This window comes from Amblyraja radiata, chromosome 4, assembly GCF_010909765.2.
Source record: "Amblyraja radiata isolate CabotCenter1 chromosome 4, sAmbRad1.1.pri, whole genome shotgun sequence".
Lineage (NCBI taxonomy): Eukaryota > Metazoa > Chordata > Chondrichthyes > Rajiformes > Rajidae > Amblyraja > Amblyraja radiata.
In genome coordinates this window covers 31,358,241-31,380,074 of record NC_045959.1, presented here as the reverse complement: position 1 = coordinate 31,380,074, position 21,834 = coordinate 31,358,241, and the positions used below count along the sequence as shown (strand labels likewise).

The window sequence follows — 21,834 nt, the reverse complement described above, 5'->3', positions numbered from 1 at the left end:
AGTAAGATTGTCGGTTTAGACAAGCAACCAGTGTATTAGGCTTCAAGTTAAGTGATCTTTCTCTTTCATAATTAATAGCAATGGGTAAGCTAATAGCACCATATGAGACATGGCTTGCAGAACGCTTCAGGCGGAGGAGCAATAAATTAGGCTATCACTGCAGTGGAGCTCCGATGGGGCTTTCCAACACGAGTATGAAACAGTAATGGGCCTTGACTCCTGTACCTGTCGCCGGTTGATGTAGGTTGACATAGGTAGTCGCCAATGGAATTCACCAAAATCAGCTCCCGGTGACAATAATGTTTTTTGGCGACAACCTACGAAAGCACCTACGACAGGAGAAGACAAGTTACGTCAAGCCCACAGTCGCCGAAAGGTTTTGAACATTTCAAAATCCAGCGGCGACCAGAAAAACGTTACGACTCTAGGTGACTTGAGGAGACTGTTCATGACCATACAGGTGTCACCCCGCGACATAGTCGCCGAAAGAAATCGCCTAGGTGGGACAGGGGCATAACTCTATTACTTGCTGGGGGTGAAAGTACTCTGCCCCATGCACCCAACATCCAAAACAAAGTTTATTTTATAAACACAAAATGCTGGAGTAACTCAGCGGGACAGGCAGCTTCTCTGGAGAGAAGGAATGGGTGACGTTTCGGGACGAGACCCTTCTTCAGACTGAGAGTCAGGGGAGAGGGAGGGAGGGAGGAGAGAAGAGAGATATGGAAGGATTTAAGGTGTGAAAATGACAGATCAAAGCATAGAGCTGGAGAGCAGGAGGAATCACAGAGGGGTAACAACCAGAGAGGGTGTTGCTTTTACCTGATTGCTGTTTGTGGACATTGCTGTGCACAAGTTGGCAATAATGGGGTTTTTTTAACATTAGGTGACAAAGTACAGTCCAACAAGTTCTCCATTGGATGGAATGCACTTTGAAACACCCTGACATCATGGGAAGTACTGAGAGAACACTTTCTTTGTCACTTTGTTGTGATCTATTGTGAGCGACTGAGCTACCACAATAACATTTACCATGCTTCTGCTCTCGCTCCCCTCTCCCACTCTGACGGAACAAGGATAGAGTTCCCAGGGTCCTCACCTCACCAGCCCCCACATTCAACACATTCTCCGAGGTGTCACCTCCAACGTGATCCCACCACCAGTCACATCTTCATATCTGTACCTATTTCAACCTTCCACAGAGACCACTCCCTTGGTTCACTCATCCCATCCAACTCAAGCCACCCCATCCCCAGGTATTTTCCCATGCAAATGCAGCAGGTGTAACACCTGTCATTGTACCTCCTCCCTCACCTCCGTCTGGGGCCACCAGCAGTCCTTCCAGGTGACAATAGACAATAGGTGCAGTAGTAGGCCATTCGGCTCTTCGTGCCAGCACCACCATTCAATGTGATCATGGCTGATCATCCCCAATCAGTACCCCGTTCCTGCCTTCTCCCCATATCCCCTGACTCCGCTATCTTTAAGAGCCCTATCTAGCTCTCCTGAAAGTATCCAGAGAACTGGCCTCCACCACCCTCTGAGGCAGGGAATTCCACAGATTCACAACTCTCCGTGAGAAAAAGTGTTTCCTCGTCTCCGTTCTAAATGGCTTACCCCTTATTCTTAAACTGTTGCCCCTGGTTCTGGACTCCCACAACACCGGGAACACGTTTCCTGCCTCTAGCATGTCCAAACCCTTAATAATCTTATATGTTTCAATAAGAGTCCCTCTCATCCTTCTAAATTCCAGCGTATACAAGCCCAGCCGCTCCATTCTTTCAGCATATGACAGTCCAGCCATCCCGGGAATTAACCTGGTGAACCTACGCTGCACTCCCTCGATAGCAAGAATGTCCTTCCTCAAATTTGGAGACCAAAACTGCCCACAATACTCCAGGTGTGGTCTCACTAGGGCCCTGTTCAACGGCAGAAGGTTCATGTGCACCTCCTCTAACCTTCCCTACTGAATCTAGTGTTCCAATGTGGACTCCTGTACATCGGTGAGACGAAGCACAGACTTGGCAACCATTTCGCCGAACACTTACGTTTGGTCGCCAAGGTCGACGTGATCTCCCGCTTGTGAGCCATTCCCACACTGACCTTTCTGTCCTGGGCCTCCTCCAGTGCTCGACTGAGGCCACGAGCAAACTGGAGGAACAGCACCTCATATTCAGCTTGGGTAGCGTACAACCCAACGGTACAAAACATTGAATCCGCAAGTTTTAGGGGACCATCAAACATTCCCCCTCCATTCTTTCCTCCCCCCCCTCCCTGCCTAGTGCCCCACCAGGACTCACACCTACTTTGCCTTCCCCTTCCACCACCATTCCTTCCTCTAGCTTCACAATTCGCAACTCGTCAATCCTTTTGTATCACACCTTCTTTCTTTTTTATCTCTGGCCTTTTTCCAACCATCTGCCTATCAGACATCACCTCACCTGTATCCACCTAAGTCATACCATGTTTGACCTGCCCCTTTTTTCTTCCAGCTTTCTTCCTCCCCTCGCAACAATAAAAGTCTGAAGAAGGGTCCCGTCCAAAAACGCCACCTATCCATGTTCTCCTGAGATGCTGCTGACCCATTGAGTTACTCCAGCACTTTGTGTCTTTTTGTTTACCAGGAATAGTTTATGTTAATGTGTGTTTACTGCCTATTATGCCTCCTGGCATGTAGGGCAGCAACGCAGGCCCTCCACTCCTGTCTGTTCTGAGCTAGCTTCTGGACACTACCCCCGGTCAGGTCCATTATTGTTGATAGCCCTGGAAGTCCATCACACCCAGCAGTGTTGATTCCTTCGGTTGCTGTTTCCGTAACATATTTGTTTTACGAGACAGGGTCGTTAGCCCTGTGCCCGACCTCCAACCTGGAGGACCAGTGGTGCGCTCTTTGTCTCGCCTCTACCCTTCGACCTGTCCAGCATGGGAGACCCTAACAGGAGACGAATCTTCCGGTGGCGAGGCGAGCAGATGGCTGCTTAATCTCTAGTTTAAAACTAGCCTCCCTTAATTCACTAATTGCCACATAATTCACAGTTTTCTGTATTGGAATGAGTGGGGGAGCGACAACTAGAAGTCAAAAGGAACGTGACGGACGAGAAAGAAATAATTCACCGGAGATGGACAAAGCTCAAAGCTCAAAAGATGACTCGGCAGAAACCGTGCGCTCAATGCTCAACAATATCAGTAAGGAAATACGTGACTTCAGGGCTGAATATAATGTGCTTACATAAATTTAAAGAAGGGCTCAAAGAAGAAACGATAGCTGAACTCAAAGATCTGAAGCAAGAAATTTATCATAAACTTTCTGCTAACTCCAAACAAATCCACACCCACGAAACTAGACTAAACAAAGCAGAGGCATGAATCGAAGAGGCAGAGACAATCAACATGGCTATGAAAAATGTGCTGCTTAAATCTATGAAAAAACAGAGTCATGCAAGAAAAACTGACCGATTTGGAAGGATGGTCTAGACGAAATAACATTCGCATCTACGGCGTACCCGAAGAAGGCAAATTCATGTCTGAATTTGTGGAGCAACTTTTGAAAACTGAACTCGCAATAACAATGGACACCAACCTACGGATCCAGCGCGTGCAGAGAACTTTGGCTTGCAAACCGGAACGTAGTCCTCCACCTAGGTCTATTGTGGTAAATTTCCTTGAGTTTAATACCAAAGAAATGGTAATCAAAAAGGCCTGGGGAAAGAAGGTAATGATTGGCGGGCGACGTCTATCATTTGACCACGACTATGCAACGGATGTTGTCCAGAAGCGCAAAGCATATAAGGGAATAAAGAGGGCCCTGAAGGAGAGAGGTGTCCGCTTCCAGACCCCGCTGGACAAGATGCGTATTCACTGGGACTCAGGAACATGCACATATCATAGTGCACAAGACGCAGCGCAGGAGCTGAGGAGGAGAGGCTACTCCGTGGCGACACCTGATTACAGCGCTGAGGAGCCGGCGGACCCAGAAATGGAGCGTCTTCTCCAGGCTTTGACATGGCAGAGAGTTGGAAAGAGGAGCGAAGACGGGAGTGAGACAGCAAGAGAGCGACTACAGGAGTCTGAGCAGACCCCATCCAACTAGCTTTTATTGTGTCACCATTTCTTTTGGACTAAAAAATAAGTGCTATTGGGTGACGTTAGACGATACTAGGATGTGTGAAATGGAGTGTTTCACCTCTAGTGAGGGGCCCTCTGGGAGGAGGTTTTCCCTTCTACTCGCCAAAGGGGACTCAGGGTGGAAAGGAATCACCCTTACTTGGAAGTCAACTGTTTTCTCTTTTATTTTATTTTTTTTATTTGGCTCATGTTGTCCAGATGTTCAGACCTGCATAGTTCCAAGTTATCTGGAGATTTATGAATGCAATACAGGATTAGGTAAATTAAATGTCACGTAATACTATTAAATTGGTGTCACTCAATGTAAATGGGATGAATAATCCAGTTAAAAGGAGCAAGGTCCTGGCTAACTTGAAAAAAGAAGAGGCACAGGTACTATTTTTACAAGAAACTCACCTGCCTCAACAAGAACATGAGAAACTAAAATGCTTTGGCTTTAGAAATGCATTTTATAGTTCCTATAAAACTAGCCAAAAGAGGGAACGGCTATCCTTATTACAAATGCAGTCCAATTTGAATGCTATAAAGAAGTCAGGGACAAAGAGGGAAGGTATGTATTAGTTAAAGGAAAGATGGAAAACAAAGTAGTGACACTGATCAATGTATATGCCCCCCCAGAGAGTAACAAATGTTTTTTCAAAACTTGACATTATTGCTTTAGAGACTGAAGGTATTTTGATATGTGGAGGGGACTTCGATGTGGTTATGAATCATAATTTGGATACAACAAGCCTAAAAAAACCCAAGATGCTTCTGACCAAGTTTATTAACACATCAGTGCAGGAAATGGGCCTAATTGATGTTTGGAGAGAACTTCACCCTTTAGAGAGGAACTACGCACACTATTCAGTACCTCACTCAGTCTACTCCAGGATTGACTACTTTTTAATGAATACGGGTGAAAGCCACAGGATCACAGAGTGTAAACTCGGGGTGGCAGATGTATCTGATCACAGTGCGATCAGCTTGACAGTACACCTGAAGAGTAGAAAAAGAAATACTGTTTGGAGGCTCAATGTGGGTATTTTGGGTAAATACCCAAAGGTAAAGGCGGAACACAATAAGGGAAGAGATAAAAAGGTACAGAGAAGTGAATGAGTATGGATGTAGGATCCTGTAATATTGTGGGATGCTATGAAGGCAGTTATACGGGGAAGCAGATCGCCCTGACATCAACACAAAAAAAGGCCCGGCTAGTTACGTATGAACATAAAGTCGAAAAATTGAAAGATGGGAGAAAGAAACATAAAACATACAGGATCAGTTGTTACTAAAACAGATTAAGGACATAAGGGGGAGATAGATAAGATCCTCAGGGAGATTGAAAAAAGGGCAAGAGTTGTAAAGCAACCAATTAGGAAGCAGTCCAAAAACAACTAGACTCCTGGCCAGAACGCCTGAATAAACGCAGGCCTCCAATACAATCCTAAAAATAAGAGATCCTAAAGACCAATCAATTATCACATGAGGCAGATGAGATAGAAGAATTATTGAAGAGTACTATAAGAAACTTTAGTCTAAACCACCATCAGCTGACGAAAGGCATGAGAAGTTTCTTAACTCACTTGACCTGCCACCATTGGTGAGGACACAAATAATACCATTACGTCACAGATTTACGGTTAAGAAGCTGGAAGCTGCAATCAGTAGACTTAAGGCTGGTAAATCACCAGGCAGCGATGGGTTTTCACCAGAATGGTACAAGGCCTTTAAGAAAGAGCTAACACCTTTGCTCCTGTCTTGCTTTAACTGGACCCTTAAAGTAGCAATGTAACAAAATTTTGAGATTTTAAAAATCAAGTCTGTAATGTATCCCGTCAGATAAAGCATAACAAGAAGTTTAATTTGACATCTAATTCACTCTCATATCTTCAGTATTAAAAAAGTTATGGCCATTTTCATACTCGGAAATTAGCATCTTGTTCCCTATTGCTTTTCCATTGACTTAACACAAAAGCTGTGATCAGAACAGTCGAAAGCCCATAACTTTCTTAAAAATTAAGAGAACTGAAAGAAATGTTCAGTTATTATAGATTAAAGCATTCTGAAACAAATATGAAACAATCTTACTTAGATAACTTGAAATTAAAGCATATAATTAGTTAGTTACCTAATTGTAGCTTATTCCAAAATTCAATTACTAGATCTAAACATCTATCCATTTCTTAAGAATATATTAACATTTTTAAATAGCCTAAGTGTCCAAATAACATTCACACAAGAATTCACAATATAACATAATTTTTATATCTCATTGTCATGGGTTTATAGGCCAAATGGAAGGAATTTAATGTTTAATACCTGTAAATTAATGGCCATTTAAATCAGCTTGTGAGTGGGATTTTATGGAACGCTATCAATTGGAATGTTGAGGTTGCGGTGGATTTAAACCAGTATCTGCAGCAAATACACTGCCAGTTCGTTCGGGGGGAAAAATCACCGTTTCGCTACTTAAGAAACACTTTTATACATAAAAAGAAACTACTTTCTTTCACCTGTCCCTTACGAAAAATCCGGCCCCGTTGTCGGCGTTGACGGTTTCACAAGCTGATTGTAAAATTACTCCAGCGATTAACTTGTCAGGCGAATTTTTTTTTAAACCCCAAAAAACGGCCGTCGGAACGATTCCTCAGCCAAAACCTGCACTCCAATAAAATATAATACAGGACCAGGTAGTGAAAACCGCATTTTAACCCCCCCCCCCCCCCCCCCCCCCCCCCCCTCAAACGCGCCAAAATCGCGCACACGGCCAGTGGCAGAATTGCAGCGCCGCTGAAGGTAAGTATTGTAACATACCTATTTAAAGAGGGCAGGGCTCCCCCATCATGGAAGGAAGCAATTATTACCATTTTACCTAAGGAAGGCAAAGACAAAGAGCAATGTAAAAATGTCAGGCCAATTTCAATTTTAAATGTAGACTACAAACTATTTACCTCAATCATTTGCAAAAGACTCGAGACTTTTGTACCAGATCTGATTAATGAAGACCAAACTGGATTTATTAGGGGGCGTCAAACACAGGACAATATTAGAAGAACCCTCCACATTGTGGATAATGCTCAAAAGAAGGATACAAATATGGTCCTGGTCAGTTTAGATGCAGAAAAAGCCTTTGATAGTGTTAGTTGGGTATTTTTATATGAAGTACTGAGGTGATTTGGTCTCAATGAAGATGCAATTCGGTGTATTAAAACAATATATCAGGAGCCTACAGCTAGGATTAAGGTAAATGGAAACCCATCAAAAAGGATCCAATTAGAGAGGGGCCCAAGACAAGGATGCTGTCTTTCTCCCACTCTCTTCGTTTTGTATATTGAACCCTTAGCGCAAGCAATAAGGCAGAGAGAAGACCTGCAGGGGGTCAAAATAGGGGGGGAACGAACATATCATTGATCTTTTCGCTGATTATGTCATTATTTTTCTTGAATGACCAGATATATGTCTCCCAAATCTAATGAACCTATTTGAAACATATGGATACTACTCAGGGTATTGTATTTAACTGAATATAACAAAAACACAAATTATTTCATTCAATTATTCTCCATCCCAACAAATCAGAGATGCATATAATCTGAAATGGAATTCCAAAACGATGCAGTATCTTGGTGTAACTATAACCAAAACACTTTCCAACATGTTTGAAACTAATTATAACAAAATTGAAGAAAACATCAAAAAGGATGTTGAAAGGTGGTCGACCCTTCCTCTAGACTTCAGTGCCAGAATACAAATGGTAAAAATGAATATCCTACCTAAACTACTATATTTATTCCAATCTCTCCCAATTAATGTTCCCCGAGATAAATTCATAGCCTGGGATAAAATGATCTCTCGATTCATTTGGAATAGCAAAAAACCAAGAATAAAACGAACAACACTTCAACTGCCGAAAAGCAAGGGTGGAATGGCTTTACCAAATCTGAGGAAATACTTTTATGCAGCTCAACTCAGACCTCTGGCTTGTTGGTGTAGACCTGATTATGAATCTCGATGGAAAGAAATGGAAAGGGAGATACAGGGTTACCAGACCCAGATTTTGGTGGGAGACAAATATCTGAGAGGGGTTTTGAGACATGCTATGGATCCAATAGTATCATTCACGTTAGAAATATGGAATGTTATAGTGGAAAAATACAAATTAAAAAGAGGGGTTCACCCATTGAAGTGGTTCGCATATGACTCAAAGTTTAAGCCAGGGGTGTATGATTCAAAATTCAAAGAATGGGCACACAAAGGCATAACGGAAATGTATACAGTTTCAGAAAATGGCGAGTTTATGAGCTTCCAAGATTTAAAGTCAAAGTATGGTCTCGAAAACAAAGATTTTTTTAGATACTTGCAATTAAGAGACTACTTTACAAAAGAGATAAGGCCGGAACTAAATGAAACTTCAAATAATGTGATCAAGGTGATTGTGGATACATACAAACAGAAGGGGTCTCGGGTCATCTCTGCTTTCTACCAAGCTCTGGTGGGAAGCGGGGGAGAATCAACGCTCTACATAAAACAAAATGGGAAGCAGAATTAAAGATTCAAATAACAGAAGAAGAATATATCAAATGTGTGAAACACAATGTTCATCCACAAGCTTACTAGTATGGAGAGAATTTTGCTGGAAGAATCTATCTCGCTTTTTTATAACACCCAAAATAAAAAGCAGACAACTTGCTGTCCAACAACACTGTTGGAGGCTGTGTGGGAGTACGGAGGCAGACCACTCGCATATTTTCTGGAACTGTGTAAAGATAAGACCATACTGGGAAAATGTTAATGCAGTTGTAAAAAATATCTTGGGTTATAAAATCCCAAATACCTGCCCTGTGATGTATCTGGGGCGTATTAAAGATATTGTAAAAATAGAAGATACATATTTGATTAAAGTTTTGCTTGCTGCAAGTAAGAAGGCCATTACCAGGCAGTGGCTCAATGAAAAAAGTCCAAAACAGGAACAGTGGTTAGAAATTGTGCTAGACATCTTTAATATGGAGAAATTGACATATTCCTTGAGAGTCAAGGAGAATACATTTGCGAAGATCTGGGAAAAATGGACCGTTTATTTGAGACATGACACCAATTAGATAAATGCCAAGCTAGATATGGGAAGATTGTGTTATATAGAACTAGATGGTATGTTTGTATGAATATTGAATTATCTCCAGATAACTAATCAATGTAACGATTTTTCTTTTTAATTTGGTAAGTGAACCACACGGTCTTATTCCAATTTTTTATTTATTCATTTTTTTTGTTCCCCCTATCTACTTATTTTTTTATTTTGACTGTTGTTTTTCTTATTTTGTTTTATTTATGGTGATGGTGTTGCACTGTTTTGTATATATCTCTGAAAAATCAATAAAAATTTAAGTGAAAAAAAAATAATCTCACGCTGGCATAGCTCTAGGGGTCACTGAGACACACAAGCTCCCCGACCAAGACAAGGTTGCAATCCAATGGGGAGACCAGTAATAGACATGTCAGTAAAACCTATGATAGAAGAATGGGGCTTGAAATCTAGCAATACATACATGTGAGGAGAGATTCATTGAAAACTTCCACTAACCAACTCCACTGAACAAAGAGAAGGATCCATTAATATATATTTTTACAGTTATTCTCAGTTTATTATAAGCGACTAGTGTAGCTGGGACATGTTAGCCAGTGTGGGCAAGTTGGGCCGAAGGGCCCGTTTCCATGCTGTATCGCTCTATGACTCTATGACTCCAAACTGCAGATGCTGGTTTAGACCGAAGATGGACACAAAAAGCTGGAGTAACTCAGTGGGGCAGACGGCATCTCTGGAGAAATGGAACAGGTGACATTTCGGGTCAAGACCCTTCTTCAGACTGAGAAACAGGGGAAAGGGAAACGAGATATATAGATGGTAATATAGAGAGATATAGAACAAATGAATGAAAGATATGAATACACTAGGCCTCTACTAGAAGAATAGGAGATGACTTCATTGAACCATACCAAGTTTAGTTTAGAGATACAGCGCGGAAACAGGCCTTCCGTCCCATCCGGTCTAGACCTACCAGTGGTCCCCGCACATTAACACTGAGGACAATTTACAATTCCTACTGAAGCCAATTAACCTATAAACTTGTTCGTCTTTGGAATGTGGGAGGAAACCAGAGCACCCGGAAAAAACCCACGCGGAGAGAACATACCAACTCCGTAAAGACAACACCCGTAGTCAGGATCGAACTTGGGTCTCTGGCACTGCAAGGCAGCAACTCTACTGCTGCACCAGTGTGTGGCCCAAGTTTCTATAGGATGACTGAAAGGTGGATGATTCCCCTGGAAGAGAGTCTAACACTGAGGGCCACAGTCTCAGAATAAAGGGCAGAAATGTATCCACTCAGTGTGCACTGAATTATTGGAATTCTCAAACCCAGAGAAATCAGGAAACTCAGTCATTGATATGCAATGAATATCAATAGATTTCTGTATATAAGAAGAATCATAAATTTGGAATAATGGCAGAAATATGGAGATGAGATAGAACATCAGCCAAAATGTTAGAGCAGGCTCAAGGCACCAAATGACTAACTCTGATTGCTATTTCTTGTATTCTTATTCATTGTCTTACTTGCTGTGATAGTCAAACAGGTCTTTTGATATTTCCAAATATCTTAATAATTCTAGCTTAGTCCATAAATACTAAACTCACTGTTCAAGTAGATTCATCATAGAGTTTCCCACTGGCACTCAATCATTTATTAAAATTACATTTTGTAACCTTCTCATAATTTTGATTTTAGACCAAATATTTCTGAAATACGATCATTTAAAAGCACGTAAAATTGACCATGTTGTCATTTTAATCATGGTGTGCAAAGGTTATCCACGAAGGTTTCCTCTGTTATATTTATTTTGGTCCCAAGTAGATGACCTCTTACTTGCCCCCACTGAAACTCATTTTCCATACAGTTGTTTAATCTGTTTAAAATATATATTTTCATGCATCTAACCACACTGCTTACATTACCGTCTTGGTTCGTGACATTTGTAATGTTTGATAAACACCACTTCAGTATTTTCAATATGATGAACAGCCATGCACTTGATGGCCCCACTGGCTGCCTCCAGCCAATCTGAGTAGCTGCCTCCTGTATCCACTCATGGTGTACAGCCAATACCTTCTCTTTGATTATGTCTTAGCTTCAGCAATTAATGCCTTAAACTGGATGTTATCAAGTGGGCTTGTGAACCATATTAATAACATCTGTTATTGACTACGTCAATGAACTTACAAAAATAAATTCCATCAGGTTCATTATCCATGACTCATACTATCAAATCTTTAAGCACTGCTTTTTAACCGTAAATTTTAGTAATTTCTTGGCAATTGATGTCCGACTATGTACAACTAAATAAAACCGTTTAGTTTAGTTTAGCTTAGAGATACAGTGTGGAACAGGCCCTTCGGCCCACTGAGTCCGCACCGACCGGCAATCCCCGCACTCTAACACTATCCTATACACACCAGGGACAATTTACACATACACCAAGACAATTAACCTACAACCTGTACATCTTTGGAGTGTGGGAGGAAACCCAAGATCTTGGAGAAAACCATCGTGGTCACGGGGAGAACATGCAAACTCCGTACAGACAGCACCCGTAGTCGAGATCAAACCCGGGTCTCTAGCGCTGCAAGGCAGTAACTCTACCACTGTGCCACCGTGCCGCCCATGTATAAATAATCTCAATTTGATTACGCACAAAGAAAGCAGTGTTTTGCAGGAAGCACGGTTTTCCTGGGTAACCTGCAATTATTGGAGTCACAGCAATGCTACAACATGGCAGGTTAATCATCTAACGTGAACGTTTCATTTTATTCAGGATTGATTGGCGAGCCTGGACAGAAAGGAGAAATTGGACAAAGAGGTAAAATTGGTCCAATTGGCGCAAAGGGTAAGTCCAAAGACTGAACGCAATGTAAACATTTCAAAGAACACAGAGTGTTGGAGTAACTCAGAAGGGTAAGACAGCATCTCTGGAATCGTGGATAGGCAGCGTTTCAGGTTGGGACCCTTCTTCAGAGGAAGGGTGATGACCCGAACCATCTACAGAAGAAGTTGTCCCGACTTATACTTGCGGAGTAGACTCGATGGGCCGAACGGCCTAATTCTACTCCTATGACTTGTGAACCTGTGAATATTATTCCAATCATGCTCAGTCACAGACAGACGATTACTTGCAAGCTGGCAGGCACGTTGTGTAATTAATTTGCTGGTGTCAGGGCGCAATCATCTGCCCTCCTGTGCACCACACACCCAGAGCGAGAGGTTGAGCCATCCTTCCAAGTGTAGCTACCTCCTGACTCACCAAAGTCACATCCACGTGCACTGCGGGCCTGCAAACAACCAGAAAACTGATTCATTCACCAGCACCTGATATCATTTGTCCTGGATACCACAAATGGTACCTTCTCACTCTGGATCCTATAAATATATTAATTTTCTTCTGCAAGACACACAGACGGTTTTTGGAACAATTAGAGGCCTGCACAGATTATCTGTGAATTTGTTTGTCCAATGGCAGGGTAGGCAGTTTAACGTCAAATTGATAATTATGCCCCTGTCCCACTTAGGAAACCTGAACGGAAACCTCTGGAGACTTTGCGCCCCACCCAAGGTTTCCGTGTGGTTCCCGGAGGTTGCAGGTGGTTGCCGGAGGTTGCAGGTAGTGGAAGCAGGTAGGGAGACTGACAAAAACCTCCGGGAACCGCACGGAAACCTTGGGTGGGGCGCAAAGTCTCCAGAGGTTTCCGTTCAGGTTTCCTAAGTGGGACAGGGGCATAAGGGAGTGGTCCAGATTCTTGTTTGAATAGTCCTCCACTGAGTTATCGGATAACCCACTGATACCTAAAGGGCAGATAGCTTTGTGCAGTTAATTGTTCTCATTTATTGCCATATTAAGTATGTTGAAGGGACTGATATCTACAGCCTTGGACTTATTGACATTCCAAATAATTAATAAATATGCATTGACATCAATGTATCCTCTGTGTGAGGATGAATGGAGGCAAGTACATTAACAACATTGGAACAACATTTGGCCTGAACGTGGATGGGAAAGGATTAGAGGGAATATGATCCAAACACAGACTTGTGGGACTAGCATAAATGGGGCATCTTGGTCGGTATGAATGAGAAGGGCCAAAGGGCCTGTTTCCATGTGTAGGAAGGAACTGCAGATGCTGGTTTACACCAAAGATAAGCACAAAATGCTGGAGTAACTCAGCTGGAGGGGCAGCATCTCTGGATAGAAGGAATGGGTGACGTCTCGGGTCGAGACCCTTCTTCAGACTGAGAGTCAGGGGAGAGTGAGACACCGAGATAAGGAAGGGTAAGCTGTGAAAGTGAGAGATCAAAGGAGAAGAGAATCAAGGAAAATGTAGAATAGATCATTGTTAGCCAGGAGAAGGTGAGAACAAAGCATACTGAGATACAATATAATCAGGAGGACAGTCAGACTGGTCGGAGAACTAGGAAGGGAGAGGGGGAAGGGTGGTTTCCATGTTCTATGACTATGATAAGTGCCACTATGATAAGCGCCTGGTGAAAATCCCCCAACCTCCTGGTCCTGGGGTCAGACAGTGGTCTGAAACACAACTTCTACCAAACTATGTAGGAGGAAACAACTGCAGATGCTGGTTAATATCGAAGATAGACACAAAATGCTGGAGTAACTCAGCAGGACAAGCAGCATCTCTGGAGAAAAGGTATGGGTGAGGTTACGGGATGAAAAAAGGGTCTCGACCCGAAACGTCACCTATTCCTTCACTCCAGAGATGCTGCCCCTCCCACTGAGTTTCTCCAGCAATTTGTGTCTATCTTCTACAAAAACGATAACTGATCTCTTCTATCTTGGAATGACCAGATATTGATGTTAAAAATCTTATCTACCAATTATCCGCTCAAGACCAACAATAGTGTAATCTGGCAACAACAAATCCATCTTTTTCACACACAGAGTTGTGAGTCTGAGGAATTCTCTGCCTCGGTGGAGGCCGATTCTCTGGATACTTTCAAGAGAGAGCTAGATAGGGCTCTTAAAGATAGCGGAGTCGGGGGATATGGGGAGAAGGCAGGAACAGGGTACTGATTGTGGATGATCAGCCATGATCACATTGAATGGCGGTGCTGGCTCGAAGGACCGAATGGCCTACTCCTGCACCTATTGTCTATTATCTTCAAAGGCTGCCTGAGAGATGCCAATTAATTGTATCTGAAATGCCAAATGATTATACAAATTAGAAAGTGCAACATTCAGAAACTGCATTTTAAAATAAATACAATTGTTGGACATAAATTCCTCCAATGCTCCATTTTATTGTATTTCTCACCTAATTATTAGAGGTATACATTCTCCTTTGATCCTAATTGACCATTTGAATTCTATGTTCGTCTCCATTTCATCCTCCTCTACTTTTTACCAACTAGAGCTAAAGCGATCATTAGGAATGTCTGCGCCTGGATGGCTCACTTGAGTCCTATGACCCTTCAATGCAGTGAACCTTGCAAATAAATCAAACTATGTTTGATACTTAACCTTAACTGGAAATTCATGATGCCTAACCACAAATGACGGCATGCTAGCGACCTCACACATACTCCTCACATTCTGTGGCATTCCAGTATCAGGCTGAAAGTTATCACCCTGTACAAACTATCCTTCAGTTTTTAGGTGATCTCATTAAAATATCAGCCTGGAGATCTTTGCACATTTCATTTCCTTTATTCTGACGTGTCAGGTAGTGGAGAAGTTTGCAAATGCAGTTTAGTTTCAATTTTTAGTTTAGTTTAGAGATACAGCGTGGAAACAGGCCCATTTGGCCCACCGAGTCCGCACCGACCAGCGACCCCCGCACATTAACACCACCCTACACACACTAGGAACAATGTTACATTTACCCCTAAGGCAATTAACCTACAAACCTGTGCGGCTTTGGAGTGTGGGAGGAAACGGAAGATCTCGGAGAAAACCCACGCAGGTCACGGGAAGAATGTACAAACTCCATACAGACAAGCACCCATAATCAGGATCAAACCCGGGTCTCTGGTGCTTTAAGGCAGTAGTTCTACCGCTACGACACCTTGCCACCCAGTCTCTTAAAAAGGAGTACTCAAGGGCAAGCACACACCATTTCAAAAAGAAAGTGGATTACTAATATTTCTTCCCTGTCGTAATTTAGAATGTACTCGAGTGTGCACTTAGATCACTTGATGGTGATCATAGATCGCAGTGTAATTTTATCCTCACTTATACTAGATATAATTTCTCAAGAATCCTGGAAAAACATTTCTTTCTTTTACAATATTCTCATGCACCATGTTCCAAATAATAAATTCAAAGCTACATCCTGTGAATTTTTCTACCTCTCTGCAACTATTTGCGCCAAGCACATTACATTCATAAAGCCTCCCGGTGGGCGGCGAGGTCAGTGAGACCGGAGCCCCCACAGGTCGGAGCTCCGCGAGTACCGCGAATCAACGGAGCCAATAGCCGATGGAGCCTGTGGGTCGGCAGAGCCCGTGGCTGGGGCTCGGGGTCGGTGCCACGGAGGCGTCCGGAGAGGATCCGGCGGGGATAGTGGAGAGGTCGGTACGGCGCCGACCGATGGATGAGGACGGACCACGTGCCGGGGGGAGGGACAAAGGAGGACCCGGCATGCGGGGATCGCCGTGAGGGTGGGGGGAGGGGAGAGAACAACCGGATACTCTGTAACTTTGTAAGCGCCCTTTATGGGCAACTATTTGCATACCTTGGTTATGCAAGCAAAGAATTTCACTGTGACTTGTCACATGTGACAATAAAGTATTAATTCATTCGTACATCAAGTTATAGACACTCTGTACACACCTCTTGGTCTAAGCCCAGACCATTCCAGCTTCATGCAGTGCACGTGTAGCAAATGCAAAACACCATTCTGCAGCATGCAGGGCACAATCTTGCAAATATAATGTAGGGACAAGGAAACCCAGGGCATCACTGTCTATATCTCTAGTTACCCTCTCCGCTGACTCTCAGTCTGACGAAGGGTCTCAACCTGAAACATCACCTATTCCTTTTCCCCAGAGATGCTGTCTGACCCGCTGAGTTACTCCAGCTTCCTGTTTCTATCTACAGTATATATTTTCAAAAGTAAGCTACCCCAACACTGATTCAAGTATCTTTTTTGGCCAATTTGGTTCTCGATTGAAACACAACCATGGGCACTAAAATGGGTGTGGTATGAAGTAGAACATGTAATTCTAACTATCTTTACATGCTAAGCACATCTTTGCAGTAGACTGCATTACCTATAAACAGACAGCTGGATTCAAGATTCATTTGTGAACAATGGGCAACATTGAACCATGCATGTAGCATACCTTTCATAATACTAGTTAATTATCAATAACATGTCAGACTTTATAATGTTGGCTAGCCAGTGCTTTCTACCACAATCAAGTTCATAGCTGCATTGATATTAACAGGGGCTATTTTTGGGAAGCCAGTGATCTCAGTAATTTGGATTCCTACACAAACCTCTGTGATCATCAGTAGCCCAGTTACAAAGTGTTTAAACGTACAGATAAGTGCCATTAAAGATGCAATGTAATCCTGAATCATCCAAATTTTGAGCATTATATAAACAGAAATTCATATATATTAAAAAATAGGAATAGTAATTTTTAATCAGATGTTTATACAACATATTGTTAAGCTGGAAAGGGTGCAGAGAAGATTTACGAGGACGTTGTCTGGACTCAAGGGCCTGACCTACAAGGAAAGGTTGAGCAGTCTAGGACTTTACTCCCTGGAGCACAGGAGAATGAGGGGCGATCTATGTAGAGTGATATAAGACCATGAGAGGAATAGATAGGGTAAATGCACAGTCATTTACCCAGAACAGGGAATCAAGAAACAAAGAACATAGGTTTAAGGTGGAAAGATTTAATAGGAACATGAGCGGCAACTATTTTACATAAAGGGTAGTAGGTATATGGAATGAGCTACCAGAGGAGGTAGTTGAGGCAGGTATAATCACAACATTTAAAAAAAACATTTGGACAGGTACTAGGATGGGAAGGTTTAGAGGAATCTGGGCTAAACACTGGCAGGTGGAACCAGTGCAGTTGGGACATGTTGGTCGGTGTGGGCAAGTTGGGGCGAAGGGCCTGTTTTGACACTATATTGTAAAAGGAGCACTGTCCTCAATGGAAGCTATTGTTTGTTAACAGACAGATTTTTCAATTATTGTATCATGGAATCATGTTGAAACATTATTACAGTAATTATGTACATATGTCTGACATTAATATGACTAAAACCCCTACTTGATTGCTTTCTGTGTAAAAGCATTCCTTCACAAATATAGTGCAAGTAAAATTATACTGGTAATAATCAGTCATTTGTGTGACGAGGTTGTGACTCACTGTTGATTATTATTTAGGTGACAAAGGATATAGAGGGTTGCCAGGATCTCCAGGAATGAAAGGACAACCAGGTATTATATCTGATTCCCGAATGTACAGACTCATGCAGTAACCTCCTGATGTTCCAAAAAGCTACACTCCTTGGGCATTTGGTTACTTAACATGGGAAATGTTGCTGCTGGCCATTTGGTCACTTGCTTTGACATGCTATAGGAACTTCAGGGCACTCACGTTTGGTTTAGTTTAATTTAGAGATACAGCATGGAAAGAGGCCCTTCCGCGCTGACCAGCGATCACCTCTAGCCTATCCTACACTCTTGGGGCAATTTACAGAAGCCAATTAACCTACATGCCAGCATGTCTTTGGAATGTGGGAGGAGACCGGAGCACCCGGTGGAAACCTATGTGGTCACAGGGAGAAACTGTACAAACTCTGTACAGGCAGCACCCAAGGTCAGGATGGAACCCGGGTCTCTGGCGCTGTAGGGCAGCAACTATACCGCTGTGCCACTCATATCGTACATGATGTGACAAACAGCATTCAGTTCCAATTATTGTGAGCTAGCTCCTTCCACCAAATAAGTTTGAAGAACCATGTTTTCTTTCCCAAGATAGAGACCAAATTAGTTTTGTTTAATTTACTTTAGAAATATAGCGTGGAAACAGGCCCTGCAGCCCACTGAGTCCACACCGACCAATGATCACCCGGACACTTGTTCTATCCTACACAACTAGGGACAATTTTATAGAAGCCAATAAACCTGCTTGTCTGTGGAATCTGGGATGAAACCAGAGCATCTGGAGAAAACCCACGTGGTCACAGGGAGAAAGTTCAAACTCTGTAGAGACTGCACCCATAGTCAGGATTGAACCCGGGTCGCCGGTGCTGTAAAGCAGCATCTCTACAGCTGCGCCACTGTGCCGCCCAATTTGTTCAGCTTACTCCCATTCCCCTTGCCTAACGAACAAACACCCTCCCCAGATCGAACCTGGCATCTTGCCCCTTCAATCCCATTCCAGACTTCCTTACAACTGAAAATAATGTTAGTTTTAAAATATATATATATTAGCATATTTTGCACAAACCAAAATAGTTAAAATATATTTAAGCAATTGAAAACATTTATATAAACATATTTAATCATTTAATTAACTAATATTTATTGTCTCGCCTGACAACCTAGCCAAATAAAGGTTTCTGGAAAAATTGGTCAAAGCTTTTATAAATGCCTTGGAGGAAGAAAAATGTGCACATAGGCAGAGAAATTGACAAGAACTCCAGAGTTTTGATAAATAAAGATATGCTTATCAACAGTGCAGTGGTTACATTTATCATAATCGTAATTCATAATCATAATCGTAATGTATTAGCCAAGTATGTTTTGCAACATACGAGGAATTTGGTTTGCCATACAGTCATGCCAAAAAAGCACCAAGACACACGACTACATCAAAATTGATATTAACATCCATCACAGCGGCTCCTCCACATTCCCCACTGTGATGGAAGGCAATAAAGTCTTATCTTCTTTCCTCCTTTTCTCCCGTGGTCGGGGGAAGTCGAACCATCCGCAGCCGGCGATCGAAGCTCCGGAGCTTGGAGCTACCGAAGCCCATCCCTAACCAGGGATAATTTAGGGATAATTACACAGTCAGGAAGGAATGAGTGTGGATATGTTGGAGAGTTGTGGAGCCAGAGGAGGATGGAGAGAGAGGAATGGTCAGTGCTGTGGAGGAATGTGTATAGACGTATGCAATTTTACTTTCAAGCACAGGCATCACTTTAACTAAGAACCAATGCAAGTCAGCAAAGCACCAGGATAATGGGTGAACAAGACCTGATGAGTTCTACACTCATATGAGGAAAGTCTGTAATATGAGGAAAGTCATATGAGGCATATCAACTGTCATATGAGGAAAGATTGAAAAGACTAGGCTTGTATTCACTGGAGTTTAGAAGGATGAGGGGGTTCTTATAGAAACATATGAAATTATAAAAAGGACTGGACAAGCTAGATGCAGGAAAAATGTTCCCAATGTTGGGCGAGCCCAGAACCAGGGGCCACAGTCTTAGAATAAAGGGGAGGTCATTTAAGACTGAGGTGACCAAAAACTTTTTCACCCAGAGAGTTGTGAATTTATGGAATTCCCTGCCACAGAGGGCAGTGGAGGCCAAGTCACTGGATGGATTTAAGAGAGAGTTAGATAGAGCTCTAGGGGCTAGTAGAGTCAAGGTAAATGGGGAGAAGGTAGGCACGGGTTATTGATAGGGGACGATCAGCCATGATCACAATGAATGGTAGTGCTGGCTCGAAGGGCCGAATGGCCTCCTCCTGCACCTATTTTCTATGTTTCTATGTTACACGAACTCCAATTTACAGAGAGTAAAACAAAAGGAGAAGGGAGACACACCAGCAGTGTTTTCAACAAAGATCATAGATTGGTTTTGAAATGGTCCAGTTGGTGAATAACAAAGGAAAGTGTGAGTGTTTCAGTAGGGTTGAGATCAAAAGGCATTATTACTCGAGAAATTGACTATGTGATTGAAAGACACACTGAGCTGGACATAAGCAGGGAGAGCGTGGTGGTCTCCAGAGAAAAATAATTGTCCCAAACTAAAGCGCCAGTTCAATTCTCTAATCTTACAATCTAGCCATCTATTTTGCCATTTCAAACAATAGACAATAGACAAAATAGACAATAGGTGCAGGAGTAGGCCATTTGGCCCTTCGAGCCAGCACCGCCATTCAATGGGATCATGTCTGATCATCCCCAATCAGTACCCTGTTCCTTGCTTCTCCCCATATCCCCTGACTCTGCTATCTTTAAGAGCCCTATCCAGCTCTCTCTTGAAGGCATCCAGAGAACCTGCCTCCACTGCCCTCTGAGGCAGAGAATTCCACAGACTCACCACTCTCTGTGAGAAAAAGTGTTTCCTCGTCTCAGTTCTAAATGGCTTACTCCTTATTCTTAAACTGTGGCCCCTGGTTCTGGACTCCCCCAACACCGGGAACATGTTTCCTGCCTCTCGCGTGTCCAAGCCCTTAACAATCTGATATGTTTCAATGAGATCCCCTCTCGTCTAAACTCCAGAGTGTACAAGCCCAGCTGCTCCATTCTCTCAACATATGACAGTCCCACTATCCCAGGAATTAATCTTGTAAACCTACGCTGCACTCCCTCAATAGCAAGAAAGCCCTTCCTCAAATTAGGGGACCAAAACTGCACACAATATTCCAGCTGTGGTCTCACTAGGGCTCTGTACAACTGCAGAAGGACCTCTTTGCTCCTATATTCAATTCCTCTTGTTATAAAGGCCAACATGCCATTCGCTTTCTTCACTGCCTGCTGTACCTGCATGCTTACTTTCATAGACTGATGTACAAGGACCCCCAGATCCCGTTGTACTTCCCCTTTTCCCAACTTGACGCCATTTAGATAGTAATCTGCCTTCCTGTTTTTGCTACCAAAGTGGATAACCTCACATTTATCTGCATTAAACTTCACCTGCCATGCATCTGCCCATTCCCACAACCTGTCCAAGTCACCCTGCATTCTCATAGCATCCTCCTCACAGTTCACACTGCCACCCAGCTTTGTGTCATCTGCAAATTTGCTAATGTTACTTTGAATCCAAATCATTGATGTATATTGTAAATAGCTGCGGTCCCAGCACCGAGCCTTGCAGTACCCCACTAGTCACTGCCTGCCATTCTGAAAGGGACCCGTTAATCCCTACTCTTTGTTTCCTGTCTGCCAACCACTTCTCTATCCATGTCAACACTCTACCCCCAATACTATGTGCCCTAATTTTGCCCACTAATCTCCTATGTGGGACCTTATCAAATGCTTTCTGAAAGTCCAGGTACACTACATCCACTGGCTCTCCCTTGTCCATTTTCCTAGTTACTTCTTCAAACCCAGCCATACTTATAGTTTTGCCCTCGAAATACTATAAGATGTGGCAATTTTGCAATTTCCTGCAAATTTATAAGGTGCAAATGTTGAACTGAAACTGCTTTTTTTATCAGCAAAATCTGAATGGTTTATGCTTCTGATTCCGTTCCATAAAACCATATGATTCCACACACCATGTTGGTTAGAATTGACATGGATAGCTATATCTTTAACCAATACTGAACTTCAACAAGAAACAATGAGTGGGCCTTCACAATGCCGTGTCTGATGTTAATTTCTATCTGTATTTCATCAATACCAATATCATTACTTTAGCACATTTAGAAGTGGAAATATGATAAACATTTGTACTGTA

At 42.6% G+C, this 21,834-nt stretch overlaps 1 protein-coding gene across 1 annotated transcript in view; it reads left to right on the top strand.

Annotated features, from left to right (window-relative positions):
* colec10 (collectin subfamily member 10) overlaps positions 1 to 21,834 on the top strand; it is an 86,159-nt gene that overhangs the window by 43,792 nt on the left and 20,533 nt on the right. Inside the window, exons 4-5 of the mRNA XM_033019201.1 lie at positions 11,977 to 12,048; positions 17,579 to 17,632. Coding sequence (XP_032875092.1) covers positions 11,977 to 12,048; positions 17,579 to 17,632 — 126 coding nt within the window. The remainder of the gene's footprint in view (positions 1 to 11,976; positions 12,049 to 17,578; positions 17,633 to 21,834) is intronic.